Consider the following 17784-nt stretch of genomic DNA (forward strand, 5'->3'; position numbering starts at 1 on the left):
CACCAGGCAGGGCGCCCCGAGCTCTTCACGGCGCACGCAGAACCAGTACGGCCAGAGGTGCACACGCGGGGTGCTGGAGGGGCACTGAGGTTTTCACCGCCCCGCTTCAAGTACTGCACTAGTCAAGTGTGGTTTACATCTGTTATCTAAACCCCCATCACACACTTGACTTAACGTGGTGGGTAACCGCTTCACAGACACCGCCAGCAGGATGGCTCTCTCTTAGAGACTTCCATTAGACAGGGCACAGGCAGGTTTCACCTTCTGTGTCACTGTCATTCTCCTTACTTTCTCCATCACTTTCTAACGGGGTCCCTTCTCGGCCCCATTCAGGAGGGGAAAGGCTAGTTCACTCAGTGGCTTGTCTCTGCTGGAGACACATGCTGCCATGGACAGAGTGGCCTTCAGGGGCAGCAGAGGCAGTACTGTCATCAGAGCAAGGCCATTCCCCAGCAGAGTTACTTCCTGTGGAGGCGGGATAGTGACCGCCGCTCAAGCTCCATTCAGGTGGAAACAATCAAATTATAACGGTAAGGACTTGCATTTGGCTTAATTAGGAATTCTGATATATCCAAGTCATGGATAAGAAAATCAACTAAGGTATCCGGCTTGTTTTTATTTATCTACTGTAAGGAAATCACTTGAGCTGTAACAAGTACTAGTGGCAGGGGTCATAATTCCAGTGTCTTTGTGGCTTCCTGACCCCTTGGACAATATGCCAGAGATCTACAGAACCTAGCTTTCCTTTTGTTGTAAAAAGTCTGTGGCAACCTTTTCATTACACAAACTTCTTTTAGGAGGTTTATGTTCTACACATTCAAGTTTTCCACAATCATCAGCAGCATTTTGAACTCAGGATCCCAATCCAAAGCAAAAGGAAGATCTCCAGCTGCCCTTCAGCAATCAAAGGTACCTGCTACCATCGGTGTGCAGGATGTGTGTCAGGTGGCGTACCTGTCAGTACTGCCCAAGTGGCTGAACTGGAATGCAAACGATCATTTCTGTATCCCGTGAAGAGCTGACCCTTGCAAGCTGTGGCAGAATGACTCACTACATTTTTAGAATCATCACCTCCTGCGGCTGACAGATCAGAGCTTGCAAGCTATTAGGGAGTTGCAGATCCTGGCTGAGGCGCTGTTCTGCTCAGCTGTCTGCATTCCACCTGGTGAGCCTTCTTCACGCACGCCAGTTCCCGTTAATATTTTGGCCCACATGGCATGTAGGGATCCTACAGTTTCTTGGATTCTAGTAGATCATTTGACATATTGGCGCTCTCAAAAGCAGAGATTATAGAGTTCAACTTCAATATTATTTCCTGTGTGGTGGGAGTGACAAGAATGTCAAACTGCTCTTAGGTAAACAGGTGTAATTGTGTGCTCAGTCTTCAGTCCTGCTGACGTTATGTCAAACTCATAAATACCACCCCATTCCATAACGCTAAGGTTTCTATCCATAGCAAATATTCAAGGAATTGGTGAAATCTGTACACATCTGTACCTTGTCATCTTATCTGCAGGCCTCCTGACAAAGCAGACAATGCTGTATGTTTCCAGCTGTATTGCATACATTCAGAAAGGTGGTCCATTCCAACTCAACCAACGTCCAAGAGAGGTTTGTATCACGGACAACAAAAAGTGTATCACGACACTTTTTGTCGAAGTGTCAACAAAAAAGGATGAAACGTAAATGAAACCTTAGCACATGCAGGACAAAAAAACATGACGTTTTCGCATTAGTCTTCCTACTTGAAATGGCTCTATGTGGTTCCCAATGAAAGGTCTCTTTAAACAGATTGCCACCATCACTGAGAAACTGGACACGAAGGTAGCAGCAGCAAATCACGTTCCTTTCCTCTGCTTGATGGAAACTCCTTTCCTGCTACTATGGAGAATATAAATGGCTCGACTGCTTTGGTTTGAACTTGCAGAGTGTGAGCTCCTTCCTCTCTTTCACTGGCAAATATAATGTTAAATTTTGAGGGATAATGACACTGGATTTTTAATTCAATCAAAACTTTTTCATATTCATATTCAAAATAATCAACCTTTCCCTCATTCATATGCAGATAGTGCTGTAACGAGCATAATAATTACATTTTAGGACTTGAAATTATAACATTGCTTATTAATGAAACACTTATAACCTCATTTTTTCTAAGGTGAATGTTTACTTTCAATCTATACTTGGTCAGTCCATGTAAATAAATTTTCATGTGCTCCTTTAATTTTTGATTAAGTCATTCTGGCTTCAACATTTTAAGTCCTTTTCTAAAACCATTAACTATCCTTAACCAAATTGCTAAGTGAGAATTAAGTACGTGATTTTCCTTTTAACTCCACTTCTTGACAAACTTCTTCCTTTAGAGAGCAAATCCAGTTAGGGAATAAGACCTCTGAAAGAAACTTCTATTTCTTCAAATAAGCTGAAAACAAAGACTAGAGTGGCTCAGACTTTGTTAGAGTCGACGTTTTAAGAACATTATTTGATGTGGATCCAGACTGATAGGCCAAACTTGTGGCAAGCTTTTCAGTAAATAAAATGATGTAACCCTTCAAACTCAGTGTTTTCAGAAGGAATTCTTAATGAAGTGTCACTGCCGCCCCACTCTCAGTACACAAACCTACAGGAAGTCTATGTCATTTGTTTATGTGTTCATTTACTATTTCCAATACATCATTCTCAGTAGTTTTCGTTTTTCTTTTCCTTTTGATGCTTCTTTGTAAGGAAGATAATGTTCTTCTAAGAAGTTCTCTTCTGGAAGTCCAATTAGTTTAATTAGCTAAGCAAAATTACCACTATCTAAAGATTTGGCAATCTGTAATAAAAACTTTTGACTCAATAACCTTCTGAAATACTGCTGGCCTCTCCCTCACCTGACATGGTAGCCAATCATCTGCAATACTGCTTTCCTACTTCCTTTGCCAAACAGTGTTGCAATCACAAGTGTTGCAAATAAGCCCTCCAGGAACTGTGAGGCCATGGGCTCTGGTCCCTGTGGCTTCCTGGGCTGAGTCAGTGGCCTGGTGCCCAAGCACACAAAAGGCCTTTGTTTGGTGCACCCGCCTGCGGAGGTCAAACCCTTCCCTGCACCTGAGGGTGCTTTGTGCAAGGTGCTGATGTGCCTTGCCGGGCTCCGGTGCTTCTTTGTCAGGTAAGGAAAACACTTCGGCTGAAAAGAATTCTTGGGGTGTACAAACAAAAATTACATACATTTCAGGAGGATCCCAGAGACAGCCAAAGTACATGCAACCCCAGGTAGTGGTGCTCCTGAAGGTACAGAGACACCCAGCTCCTACGGTCATGACGGATGGCTCTGGAGTTCGGTGCCTTGCCAGTGGGCCCTACTTTGGAATCTGTGCTCCTGAGTGGACTCAGATGTGATCGCTCTATACATGCCACTTCTGTCACTTTTACTGAAACTGTGGTTGGCGCTGGGGTTGGTGTATGCCCAGGAGACTTGAATCTCTGGACTGTCCATGTGCCAGCTGGGCCCTGAGCCTCAGCAGAATTGCAACACCTACTCTCCAGTTCGTTGGACTTAACCCAGGTCAGCTAACAGGGAGGTGAGGATGGTCTACCTCCACACCAGGGAACCGAGAGAGTCTACAACTGCAGGCAGGAGAATCCCACCATCAGCCATGTGGGATTGAAGCCCACTCTCAATTTAGAGGTGGAGTGGGCATCACCATCCCAGGGTCCACAGGATGGAGGAATAAAATATGGATTAGAGTGGACTTACTGGTATTCTACTATAGAATTGTTGTGACTCTAGCAATGGAAGAAATTATATCACTGATGTGGAAACAGTGGCCACAGGAGTTGCTGAAGGCAGGGACAGGGAAGAAGAGGTGTGGTATGGGGGCATTTTCAGGACTTGGAGTTAGCCTCAATGATATTGCAGGGACAGATACAGGACACTATATATCCTGCCATAACCCCCTGAATGGGCTGGGGGAGAGTATAAACTACAACATACATAACTATAATCCATGCTGTGTAGCAGTGCTCCAAAAAGTATTCATCGAATGCAATGAATGTACCACACTAATGAAAGAAGCTGATGTGGGAGGAGTGGCGGTTGTGGGGAGTGGGGTATATGGGAACCTCTTATATTTTTTAATGTAACATTTTGTGTGATCTATGTATCTTTAAAAAATATATAATAAAAAAAAGTTAAAAAATTAAATTTATTTAAATAAAAAGTACATAAATGTACTACAGGTCTTCATGGCCTCGGGAAATCCATGTTTTTAAATACAGGTTAGAGGTTGTCTGCATTCTTAAGCAGATTTAAAACAAAACTTATCAAAAATTCAAATATTAAGCATAGGTAAGCAAAATAGCATACTGAGTCTGGATTTTAACTTAACAATTTAAATTCTGAGAGTCATACAATGTACTAAATATTACAATCATATATGTTCAAAAAGAGTTGGGAAACCTGAATTTCTGAAGCCATGAAGGCCTACAAAGGCCTTTAATGAACTAACTTATTTTTTAGAAATACATTTATAATTTAAAAGCTAACAAGCCATTGTGAAGTCAAATTAAAATCATATATCAATGTCAGCTGGTAATATCAAAAGCCAATAATGGGAAGCAGATTTGGCTCAATGGATAGAGCATCCTCCTACCACACGGGAGGTCCAGGGTTCAAACCCAGGACCTCCTGACTGTGTGGTGAGCTGGCCCACGCTTAGTGCTGATGCGCACAAGGAGTGCAGTGCCACGCAGGAGTGTCCCCCATGCACAAGGAGTGCGCCCCGCAAAGAGAGCCACCCACATGAAAAAAGCACAGCCTGCCCAGGACCGGCGCAGCACACACAGAGAGATGACATAGCAAGATGATGCAACAAAGAGAGACACAAGATTCCCAAGGCCGCTAACAAGAATACAAGCAGACACAGAAGAACACACAGCAAATGGACACAGAGAGCAGACAAGTGGCAGGGGAGGGTGGAGAAGGGGAGAGAAATAAATAAATAATAAATCTTTTTTTTAAAAGCCAATAATAAATTTAAAAATATATCAAGTACGGGAATTCTATTTTACTATACGAAAATTTCTTATTCCAAGATAAAAAATTTAAAAATTCAAATGTATGGGGAAAATACACCTAATGTAAGCTATGGATTATAGGTCACAGTAATATTTTGATGTTCTTCATCAAATGCAACGAATGTTCCGCAACAATGCAAAGTATTGGTGGTCGGGCAGTATATGGGAACCTAGTATGTTACACATGATTGTTTTGTAAACTCACAAGCTCCCTAATTAAAAATAAATAAAGGGGGAGGGGATAGGGCATATGGGGATCCCCTATATTTTCAGCATAACATTTATGTAATCTAAAACTCCTTTAGAAGAAAAATGCATAAATAAATAAATTCAACAGTAATTGAATAGAATAAAACTAATCATGTCCTATTTAGGAATACCTGATATAGACATAGAAAATGATGATTGTGAAAAAAGAAGGATGATGGTAATGATGATGATAAAGGAATAATTATGCATATCCTCTGCTAACAGTAAAACATTTGTGAAAAATAAAGACAAATTAAATAAAATTCAATAACTTATTATGCCATAAAAGGTGACCTTTACAGAGGCTGAATGACTTGAGCTAAAGTAATAGTGAGTCTGTGGAAAAGTCTGTGTGGCTGCTACAGAAGGCTCTGGGAATAAAGTGCACAAGGGATTTTACGCCAGTTCACAAGCGGCTGAATCCAGAAGAGCACCCAGACAGCCCCCCAATAACGTCCTTGGACACTGCCAAAGCTTTAAGAGCCACCGTGGGCTTGTGGCCTGGAAGGCACCTCGGCCCCCAGCCACCGAGCGCCCCTGGGGCAGTTCTGCCAGTGTCACACACCACCAGCACGGCACTGGAGTCCAGGGACCTCTGGATTCCTCTATCAGTGTCAAAGACCCAAAGAACTGCTCAAGGTGGCCTTGTTCTTTTTACTGTCAACACCAAGTCTGATCTTACAGGTCACAAAACTGCTTCCTTTGCTCCTGATGACAGCTGCTGAGATTTGAAGGAAGCATGGCCTTGCATGCTGGTAAAATGAAATGGTCCTTCAGAAACAGCAGCCCAAGTTCTCCATCTACTAAAGAAAGCCAGGTCTGGCTCCCCCGGTCCATAGGCCAGTGGTCCTCAAAGTGTGGCCCCCAGGTCAGCTGCAGCAACACAGCCTGGGAATGTGCTAGAAACACAGGCTCTTGGGCCACATCACAGACCTAGCTGGTCAAAGACGCGGGTGAGGCCCAGTCACCTGCATTTTAACAAGCCCTCTGGGTGATTCAGGTGCATACCCAAGTCTGAGAGCCACTGTGGGTCATGTCACACAGGACTTAAAACTGTGAACAGCAGCCCTCAAACTAGAAACTTCTGTGACTTTGAATCCTGATGAAATTTGGAAGTGCTTCAGCATCAGGGAACACAAAACTAGACAGCGGGGAGAGCCACGCCTTCTCTCCGTGGAATGTCTTACCTGGAGGGACATGAAGCCTATATAAAAGTTTAATTTTTTCATTCATTTCTCCATTATACATAATATCTGCAAAAATAAGACAGAGAAAGATTGAGTAGATGCAAATGGTGAAAGGGCTTTTGTCACGACACAAATGCGCCGCAGGGAGAGAACCCCACGACCTCAGTCCTCGCAGCCCCCAACGCTTGCTCTAGGTCCCAGGCCGGGGCCCTGGGCCCGTCTGAAATGAGCATTTTCAAGGCGTTGACTGGTGATGCCTGAACAACAGGCAGCCTAAGGGACGGTGTCCAGGCTCATTCCTTTTGAAAGCTTTTGATTTCAGGTGAACAGGTCAGGGACAGCCACACCACCACACATGCCTGCCAGGAGCAAGGTCACAACACCCCCCAAGGTCAATGACGCCCAGCAGAGGTCCGCCCTGCACTCCCCCCCAACCCTCCCCCCCAACAAGGAGGCATCAACGTGGTCGTGAAACGAGCCTGCAGAGGGACGTCTTTGAATCTTGAAAGTGCGTCAGGCCAGGCGCGAATGCGTGCCATAGCGTGCACCTGCCTCCTACACAAGCCGCTTTGCCTGCTGCCCACAGACTCGTCCCAAAGGCACTCACTGCGAAAAAGACCCGCAAAGGCCCACCTAGGCAGCTGACGACTCCTCTGAACTCGATGAGTCGGTCCATGTTGTCGTCCAGGAGTCTGAAGGTCCTCTCGGCGAGGACCTCAGTGTGGTCCCCACAGGTCCACGGCGAGACCAGCTTGAAGAGGTGTGCGAACTGCTGGGGGTCTATGCGGTACTGCTCCGCGTAGGGCCGCCCGGGGTCGTGGCGCTGCACCGCGGGGCTGGGCTGCTCCCAGTAGCGGCTCATCATGTGCTCTCTCTTAAAAACCAAAGGGAAGAAGGGCTCGTGGGAGACTCCGCGCTCAGAAGTCCAAGCTATCATGGTGGCCGTCCCTCAGGGCTTGCTTCTGCCTCTTAAAACTACTTTTATTGCACAAAGGTAAAACCAAGTTCCTCATAATTTCATCACTCTAATCAGACACAGAGGAGGTTTTCCTTGGTAACTTTAGTCCTTACACACAAAGCTATGTAATTTTGACATTGTTTTAATTATAGAAGAGGTATAATTTTTATCTCATATTTTCACTTAAAATCATTATTTGGGAGTCAAAAAAGTACGAGACAAATCTATAGAATTCCACAGGAATTAGAAACGCTGGTCACCAGGGGAGGGGTGTGTGGAGGGCAGGGACCCAGGGTGGAAGTGACTTTGTACAGTATGCTCTTTTATACTTCCTGGATTTGGAAACCACGTGAATATAGTGCCAATTCAAAAATTTAGAAGGAAAAAAAAAAAAGGTGTTTTAAGTCTGAAGAAGAGACTTAAGACCAAAGCAGTAAAACTGCCCTTATCTATTACCGAGAACCAAGTTAGCCTCTTTAGACCGCCTCGTCTAGCTTAGCACTCAATCACCCCTTCGGACATCTCAATCTGCAAAAGGCTGAAAAGTTCCCAGTGACCACAGGTTCTTAATAATTTCAATACCCCCCCGTCCACAACGATAGGATAGAAAGAAATGCAGATGCTGTGAGGCAAGCAGTACCCTTGTATGAAAACCAAATGCCACTGATAATTTACTGCCAAAGCCTTTAAATAGCTTTTCCAGACTCATGAAATGTTTTGTGTATGAAACAAAGATGTAATACGTTTCCATTCCCAAAAACCCAAGGCACACTATGAATTTCCATGTATATTTGTACATATTACGATGCTAAATATAAAATGATACCCAGAAGAAAACGGTTGTAATACAAAAGGCAAGGGTCTAACAGAGCTCAGACCACACAAACTAACCAAGACAAAAAGAGGCAAAGGAGACGAACATGTGACTCAAAGAAGCTTACAACTGGCCAACACTTATGAAATGGTACTCACCTCGCTAATACGCACACACATTTAAGTTAAAATGAAATGCACTTTTCTACCAAACTAGCAAGTTTAAATGCTGGGCAGGCGCAGAGTGTGGGGAAATGAGCATTCTTAGAATTGGAACCGGAAAAATTAGTAATTTGGAAGGTACATTAACAGTATAAACTAAAATTTGGTCTGTATATTCCCCCTCTACAGACCCATTCTACAGAAATAACAGCCCAGCTGTGAGATAAACACAGGATGCACAGTCCAGCACTGTCTATAGAACAGCAAAAAAAAATGGAAACATAAATGCCCCTGGATAGGGGAATGACCACACACAATGAAACTGTGTAGCCACTGAAAAAGAAAAAAAAAAAGATCTAGATACCAACCTAGAAAAAAGGTGCAGGATATATGGTTAATTGGGGGAAAACACAGGCCATTCTGTGTCGCTCAATCCCAGTTACATGGACAAGAGGGTGTGTGCAAGGGTCTGGTGTGTGCGCGAGTGCACTGCACACACGTGTGTGTCCACAGGGACAAGGGGAACGTCAGGACACAGTCACAGATTGTCTGTACAAGGTGAGACTGAAGGGACAGCCAGGGCGAGGCCCTTCCATTTCCTTTTTTTTTGCTTAAAACCTCTTTTTTCAAATGGGGAGAATGGATAAAATTCTGTTATTTTGTTTTGTGTTTTTTTCAAGTAAATTGTGAAATTAAAAGTCTTACCAAGTATATGGACATAAGCAAAGTAATATTAAAATGCTCTCTAGGGCATAATCTAGCACAAGTGAGTGAATTCTCCCACCACTGAGTCTAAGAGGTACTGCTTCAAGTGTGGCTGGTTCCAGGAACAGTGTATGACATGGAGCCTGTCCTCACACTGCTCACATCCTACCTGGAGAGAGAAGACCAATGAAGCTGCTCTCAATTTGAGGGGACAGATGTCACAAGTCTGAATTTAAGGATTAAATTACATAAGGAAAAATAAATTTCATTAAGCACCATCGACATAGTTCATTTTTTAAGCAATTTTATTGATACATATTAATAAAGCATAAATCCATGCAAAGTGTACAATCAATGGTATTTGGTAAAATCACATAGTTGTACATTCATTACTTTAATCATTATGAGAGCATTTTCATTATTCCAATAATAATTTTTAAAAAGATGAAAGAAAAACTCATCAATCTCTCTATGCTTCCCTGCTGTACATAGCTGCTATTCCGTTTGTCTCTCTAGTTGATTGGATTTATATTTTGTAAAAACAGTCTTACATATGCAATAGTACCCATACTCATATTTCACATGAGGTTTCACTATTCTATATGTTAAAATTGTTTAGTTTTCCTTCTCATAATATGCATGTCCTTAGACCTTCTTTTTCAACCACTGTCATACCCATAAGCTAGTTACAAACACGAGGATGTGCTTTCATCATTTCTATTCATTTCCAAAGATTTACAACCACCTTTTTACCAATTCTCCACAGATTAACCCTAGCTTTCCATTCTCTACCCTCATTCTATTTTATGGTGACCTATATTCTAATTACTAACTCCATGAGTTTATGCAATGTATTTAAAAGTCCATAATAGTGCAATCATACAGTATTTGTCCTTTTCTGCCTGGCTTGTTTCACTCAGCATAACGTCCTCCAGGTTCGTCCATACTGTCATATGCTTTATGACTTCACTTCTTCTTACAGCTGCATAATATTCCAACATATGAATCTGCCACAGTTTATTTATCCATTCGTCAGCTGATGGATATCTGGGTTGTTTCCATCTTTTCACAGTTGTGAGTTAACGCCCCATGAACACTGGTGCGCAGATGTCCGTTCCTGTCACTGCTCTCAGTTTTTCTGGGTCTATACCCAGTAGTGTTATTGTTGGGTCACACATTCCTTAGGAACTGTCAAACAGTCCTCCACAGTGGCTGCACCATTCTACAGTCCCACCAACAGTGAATAAGCATTCCTGTCTCTCTACATCCTCTCCAACACTCGTAGTTTTCCAATTTTTTAGTAGTGGCCATTCTAATAGGTATGAAATGATATCTCATTGTAATTTTGATCTGCATTTCCCTAATCACTAGTGATATGGAACATTTTTTCATGTGTTTTTTCAACATTTGTTTTTCTTCTTTGGACAATTGTCTATTAGAGTCTTTTGCCCATTTTTTTAATTGGGTCATTTGTCTTTTATTGTTGTAGACCTTTTTACATATCATGGATATTAAATCCTTACCAGACATGTGATTGCTAAATAATTTTCCCATTGAGTTGGCTGCCTTTTCACCCTTTTGACAACGTCCTTTCAGGTGTAAAAGTGTTTAATTTTTTAGGAGGTCTCATTTATCTATTTTTTCTTTTGTTGCTTGTGCTTTGGGTGTAAGGTTTAAGAAACTACCACCTACTACAAGGTCTTCAAGATGTTTTCCTGTATTATCTTCTAGGAGTTTTATGGCTATTGCTTTCATTTTTCAATTGTTTTAAACAAATCAATTTTATTGATACATAATATTAATAAAGCATACAATTCATCCAAAGTGTATAATCAATGCTATTTGTTGTAATCATATATGGTTGTTGCTTTTATATTTAAGTCCTTGATCCACTGAGTTAATTCTTTTATAAGGTGTGAGACTGAGGGTCCCCTTTCCTACTTTTGGATATGGCTATCCAGTTGTCCCCAGCACCCTTTGTTGAATAGAGAGCATTTTAATCTTTATCTGGTTTTGGTATTAAGGTAGTGTTGGCTTCATAGACTAAGTTTGGTAGCATTCTTTCCTGTTCAGTTTTTTGGAAGAGCTTGAGCAAGACTGGTAGACTTCACCTGTGAAGCCATATGGTCCTGGGCTTTTCATCTTTGGGAGGTTTTTGATGACTGTTTCAATCTCTTTATTTGTGATTGGTTTGTTGAGGTCTGTTTCTTTTAGGTCAGTGTAGGTTGTTCATAGTTTCTAGGAATTTGTCCATCTTGTCTGCCTGCACTGCCTTGTTTTTTGGCGTACAGTTGTTCATAGTATCCTGATGAGCTCTCTTATTTCTGCTGAGTCAGGAGTAATACCCCCCGCCCCCATTTCTGATTCTATTTATTTGCATCTTCTCTCTTTTTTTCTCAGTCTAGCTAAGGGCTAGTCGATTTTGTTGATCTTCTCAAAGAACCAACTTTTGCTTTTGCTGATTCTATTTTTTGTTGTTGTTGTTCTTGATTTCACTTATTTCTGCTCTGATCTTTACTATTTCTTTCCTTTGGCTTGATTTGGGATTAGTTTGCTATTATTTTTCTAGTTCCTCTAAGTGTGCAGCTAGATCTTCAATTTTACCTTTCATTTTTAAAGTAATCATTGAGAACTATAGATTTCCCTCTCAGCACTGCCTTTGCAATGTCCCATCTCAAGATGTTTACTGAATTCTCAGGCAAATTCTTCTTTGACCCACTGATTATTTAAGAGTGTACTGTTTAATCTCCAAATATTTATGAATTATTCAAGCTGTTTCTTTCTTTATCCTCTGTCCAGATCTTCTACCCAATACTGAGACTGGTGTATTGAAGACTCCAACTATTATTACAGAGACATTTACTTCTCCCTTCAGTTTTGCCAGTGTATGCCCCATGTGCCTTGGGGCACCCAGATTAGATGCATAAGTAGTTATTTCTTCTTGGTGAACCGCTCCTTTTGTTAATAAATAATGATCTTCTTCATTCCTTATAACAGTTTCGCACTTAAAATCTATTTTGTCTATTATTAGCATCACTACTCCAGCTTTTTTTGGGTTACTACTTACATGGAATATCTTTTTCCAACCTCTCAATTTCAACCTGTTTGGGTGTTTATGTCTGAGGTGAGTCTCTTGTAGACAACATATAGATGGTTCATATTCTTTTATCCATTCTATCAGTCTATTTCTTTTGATTAGGGAGGAATTCAAGCCATTAACATTCAGTGTTATTACTGTAAAGGTGTTACTTCATCCATTTTGTCCTTTCACTTTCTGTCATCATATCTTACTATTGTCTTTTTACCCTCTAATTTACCCTTCCTAATAATCTTCATTTCTGAACTCTTCTCCAAGTCCTTATTTTTTCCTTTCAGGCTACAGCACTTCTTTTAGTATTTCTTGTAATTCTTGTCTTTTGGTACATACTCTTATCAGTTTTTGTTTGTCTGTGAAGACTTTGAACCCACCCTCATTTTTGAAAGACAGTGTCGCTGGAATCATAATTCTTAGCTGGCAGTCTTCCCCATTTAGTACTTTAAATACATCATACCACTTTCTTCTCACCTCTATGGTTTCTGGTGAAAGGTTGGCACTTATTCTTACTGAGGTTCCCTTATAGTGATGCTTAGCTTTTCTTTTGCTGCTCTCAGAATACTCTTTTTCTCTGATATTTGTCATTCTGAATAATAGGTTTCTTGGAGTATGTCTATTGAGATTTATTCTGTTTGGGGTGCATTGTTCTTAAATATTGATATTTATGTCTTTCATAAGGGCTGGGAAGTTTCTGTCATTATTTCCTCAAATATTTTTTTCCATTCTCTTCTCCTTCTGGGACACTGATAATGTGGATGTTTGTATGTTTCACACATTGTCGTTCAATTCCCTAAGACCATGTTCCATTTTTTCCGTTCTTTTCAATTTCTGTTCTGTCTTTTCCAGATTGGATACTCTGTCTTCAAAATCACTAAATCTGTCTTTAAGCAATTCAAATCTACTGTTACGTGCCTCTACTGTATTCTTAATCTGTGTCATTCATCCCAAAAGCTCTGTTAATTTTCTTTGCAGTCTTTCAAATAGTTCTTTGTGCTTACCCAGTGACTTCTTAATATTCTTTAACTGTATAGTCATATTTTCCTTCAATTCTCTGAATTGATTTAGGATTTTTGTGTGATTATCGTTGATTAGTTGTCTTAAATCCTGTATCTTGTTAAGACTTCGGTTTGTTCCTTTGGCTGGGCCATCTCTTCCTGTTTCCTACTATGGCTTGTAATTTTTTGCTGATGTCTAGGCAGCATCTGAATATGTTGGTGAATTTACTCTGACGGTCAATTTCTCTCTCTTGCCTAATGTTTTCTTTTTTTCCCACAGCTCTGGTTAAATTTATTCTAAGTCTTTCCAAATGTCCAGCTCAAGCTCTCAAAATCCGACCAAGGACTCCCTAATGGGGCACAGATTTTTCCCCAGGTGTGGGGCTAAAAAGACCCAAAAGCAGTTTTTCTCCTTGCAATTTCATGGCTGGCCAGCAGATGGCACTCGTCAATAAACTTTTCCACAGATCTGTTTCTTTCAACCCTTGCTTTTGCACGTTTCTAAAGGTGTGTCCAGAGCAGAAATGCAAAGCAGGCACTACTGGCCAAATTCACAGAAGAGAAACCACTGTCTGCTGGCCAATGCTCCCTCCCTCCTCCCTTGTAACAGGTGACAGGGAGGAAGATGTCTATTCCCCCCATTTGGCTGCAGTGAGTCAAGGGTTTTATCCACGTTTAATGTCTTGAAGGTGGGGGATGGGCCCTTCCCGGCCACCACAGGGGCTTGACAACCCACATTTTTATTTCAGGTTCTTCATCTCTGCCCTTCACCTTCTTGGAGGTTGTGCAACACTGTCCTGGCCTGCTGATTCCCAAAGCAGGTCCATCAGACAGATTTTGGCCCTTTCTCCATTGTTTTTGTGACAGAGGTGAGCCCTGCCTGCCTACTCCAATGCTTCCCGGGACTCCTCCATGATTCATTTTTAATAGGAAAGAGTATTTACAAGAAGCCAGCCAGAGCACACCATGTCTTGTTGACATACAGAACATTCAAGCCTGCACACTGCAGGCTAAGGAAGAGGGAATGACCGTGAGGCACGGGTGAAGCGTGGACTCTTCTCTAAGAGCCTACACATATTTATAAAATAGTGTAAGGGTATTTCTATGTGGCCCTTTCCCTTGGGAAATAAAATGCTTCAAAAGACGAGAAGTGCACATAAAGCCCAACTAGAGAGCACGATCTACCACAGTACTTAAATAAACGTCTAAAGTAGGACCACTGAAGTCACAAAAGAGCAGACAAGGTCAGGTGTGGGGATCTGGACCAGGACGAGGAGCTGCTGCACGGGCCGAGGGGCTCGGCCGGCCTGGCAGGGAGGGCTCAGGCACCGCCACGCACAAATGGAAGGAGGCGCGTCAGCCACAAGGCTTTTACTTGGCTTTCCTTTGCAAGTGTATTTTGAAAAATAACTTACATTTATAGGGGCGTGGCTTTTTGTTGTTGTTGTTGTTTTTGTATTTGGTTGTAGGTAAGAGAAAACCCCTAAATTTAAAAAAGACTTTTTAAACTAAAAAACCTATCATTTGTTCACTTGCTTTTATATTCCTACTATTTCCTATTTTTCTTCCTCGAAGGCCAAAGAGGTCGCAGGGACTGGGGCACCAGGGGACCACTGATGTCCTGTTTCTTCTTATGCAGCAAAGGAAATGATAAAATTTGTAAGCAGGTGATTTAACGGGAGGCCCTGAGCTGTTCTCGCCATGCGTCCTGCTTATTACACACGTGGGGTGCTGGGAAACTCCCCGCCGTGGCAACCCATTTCAGCGACGGCAGGCGATCGAGGCGCTGCTTCTGAAAGCCTAAGCGACTAGTCATTACTATTTCCATGACTGTGGCGATCGGACATGCAGGGCTCAGAACTCTTACTACAGAAAGTCCTGGAGGCTATACTCCTTTCAACACTGAACTTACTTTTTGCAAATTTTTTCTTCTCCTTCACTGTCAGGGTATCAACAGCAGATCAATATGTCTGCTTTTTCCATTGTATTAAAGCAAGAACATTTCCAGGAAGATGTTTGAAGATGTTCTTTACAGGGTGATTTAAGTAGCACAACCTGGGAACCCACCTAAATATCCAAATATGAGAAATATGGCTTCATATAGTAAGGATTCCAATATGACAGATTATAAAGTAATGGAAGAATAATAAAAGCTAAATGGCAACATGGAAAAGTATAAAAAAGCAACACCCAAGGAAAAGAGAATAAAAGCTGGCATGGACACCAGGTACCCGAATATACAACTATGTCTATGTGTATTGTGGACCCTGAGACATTACAGATGACGTGAGGGGATGAGCTGGCTAACGGTCACGCTCTGCATGGGGGAGGCAGGCCAGTGCCCATCAGAGCCGCGCAGGAAGTGCAGGTCGCAGGCACCAAGGACGCTCGGCAGAGCCCGGAGCTTTAGTGCTCGGGCCATGCATTGTCTGGGCGGTCCAGAGATCACCCAGCCACTTCCTCCCAGGTGCCTGGGCTCCAGGTAAGACGCCAACGCCCTCTAAGCAGAGGGCTGCTGATGGGAGGCGGAGGCTTCACCGCAAAGGCGAGGGGCTGGCGTGGGCAGCTGCAGCTTCTGCCGCCAACCAACGGGCCAGGGCAGGCCCTGGGGGCACCTGCGCGCGCCTGGGCAGGCCTGGAGCAAGGCCTCCCACTCCCTCTCTTCCCAGATTTTCGTACCTTGAACAGGTCATAGAGTTCCTCTAAGTCTTCAGGAGGGATGGAGACTTCTGGAATAACAACGCGGAGCTTAAGGAAAGAAAAAGCCAAAATGAAGCGAATCATACCCTGCACCTGGGAAGGCCCCGAGAAGGGAGGGGAGACCTCCAAGCTGGGAGTACCAGGCACGCCGCGACGCCAATGCCCCTTAGGAAACGGCTCCGGTGCCACCACAGCTGCTGCTCCTTCCTGACCAGGATCACTTGACAGCGTCTTTCTCAGAGGTTTTATCCTCAAATTCTTTCTAATTCACATGTCAGTGCTCAGGACAAATGTATTAAATTAAAATGGAAGGGAAGTGGACTTGGCCCAGTGGTTAGCGCGTCCGTCTACCACATGGGAGGTCCACAGTTCAAAGCCCGGGCCTCCCTGACCTGTGTGGAACTGGCCCATGTGCAGTGCTGATGGGTGCAATGAGTGCCCTGCCATGCAGGGGTGTCCCCCGCGTAGGGGAGCCCCACGTGCAAGGAGTGCACCCCATAAGGAGAGCCGCCCAGCGCGAAAGAAAGTGCAGCCTGCTCAGGAATGGTGCCGTACCCTGGAGAGCTGACACAGCAAGATGGCGCAACAAAAAGAGACACAGATTCCCAGTGCCGCTGATAAGGATAGAAGCGGTCACAGAAGAACACGCAGCGAATGGACACAGAGAGCAGACAACTGGGGAGGGGGACGGGGTGAAAGGGAAAGAAATTTAAAAAAAGTAATCTGAAAAAAAAAAAAAAATTAAAATGGAAGTTTAAAAGCCAGCAAAGACAGAGCTAGGACAGAAGCTCCACTGCAGGCCCCCTAAGTCTGGCACTTTAAATACTGAACCTATTTAAAGGTAGACAGTGTCCCCATTGCACAAATGGGGAAACCGAGGCTCAGCGTGGTTAATTTGCTCACAATATGTCTGACACCGAAACCCACGCTACTTCCACAACAAGTCACCCCTATTAAAAGTCTTTACGTCAATGCAAAAAAAAAAAAAAAGCTGGCACTCTCACAGCCCGAACGGGCACGCTCCACCCCCAGGTGAAGGCCCAGCGCCCGAGCCACCCCCGCCGGGAGGCCCTGCCCTTACCACATTCTGCTTGGTGGTGTCCTCATGGCCCTGGAGCACCCTGATCCTGTGCCGGCAGCGCAGGTGCTCGATCTGCTCCACGGACTGGGCTCCAAACTTCTGCAGGAAAACCAGGGGCCCCTGGTGCACGGGCTCCTCCTCCTCGAGGCACGCCCTCCCTCGAGGCCCAGCTCCCACCCAGCAGCCTCCTCCCTGGGGCCAGGCGTGGGGGACGGGGGTGGACGCAGGGCTGCGGGGAGCGGCGCAGGGCTGCGGGGAGCGTCCAGCGACCTCATAGGCGTCCCGGATCAGGTCGGCGATGTCCGTCCCTGGGCAGGGCTCCCGGTCGTCGGAGGAAAAGGCGTGGTGGCCGCCCACGGGGGGCCCTGGGCTCTCCTCGTTCCTGATGTGATCCAGAAACCTGCGCGAGGAGCCCCATTAGAGCCGGGCAGCACGGGGCGCCCCAACCAGCCATGGCCCCTCGGCCTCCGTGCCCCCGAGGGAGGCAGCGGCTGCGCTCCCCAGTTTAGAGAAACGGAGAGGCCCATGAGGTCACGCTCGTCGTTCTGGGCTCCGTGGGGTCCGGGGCTCCCCAGGGCGATAACGGACCACGCTGGATGCACCTGCACAACTCAGCGCACAAGGCATTCTTAACGGGGACCAGCCTTCCAAATGCCATCCAAACTGTCCTCAGCGCCCGAGAACCACATTGCAGGCAGGGGCAAGCCCGCGCGCCTTTCACTGCGACACACTGGCACCCACACAAAGAATGTTGGAGACGTCCAGCAGCTGCTCGAGGCCAC

At 44.1% G+C, this 17784-nt stretch overlaps 1 protein-coding gene across 3 annotated transcripts in view; it reads right to left on the reverse strand.

Annotated features, from left to right (window-relative positions):
• Positions 1-17784, reverse strand: part of TBC1D8 (TBC1 domain family member 8) — a 115144-nt gene that overhangs the window by 5019 nt on the left and 92341 nt on the right. For all 3 annotated transcript variants that reach the window (XM_058278196.2, XM_058278197.2, XM_071208738.1), the window contains 5 exons: positions 17273-17402; positions 17003-17101; positions 15901-15969; positions 7128-7368; positions 6495-6560 (listed from right to left, as the gene is read on the reverse strand). In XM_058278196.2, coding sequence (XP_058134179.1) covers positions 6495-6560; positions 7128-7368; positions 15901-15969; positions 17003-17101; positions 17273-17402 — 605 coding nt within the window. The remainder of the gene's footprint in view (positions 1-6494; positions 6561-7127; positions 7369-15900; positions 15970-17002; positions 17102-17272; positions 17403-17784) is intronic.

This window comes from Dasypus novemcinctus, chromosome 17 (genome assembly GCF_030445035.2).
Source record: "Dasypus novemcinctus isolate mDasNov1 chromosome 17, mDasNov1.1.hap2, whole genome shotgun sequence".
NCBI classification, from domain to species: Eukaryota; Metazoa; Chordata; class Mammalia; order Cingulata; family Dasypodidae; genus Dasypus; species Dasypus novemcinctus.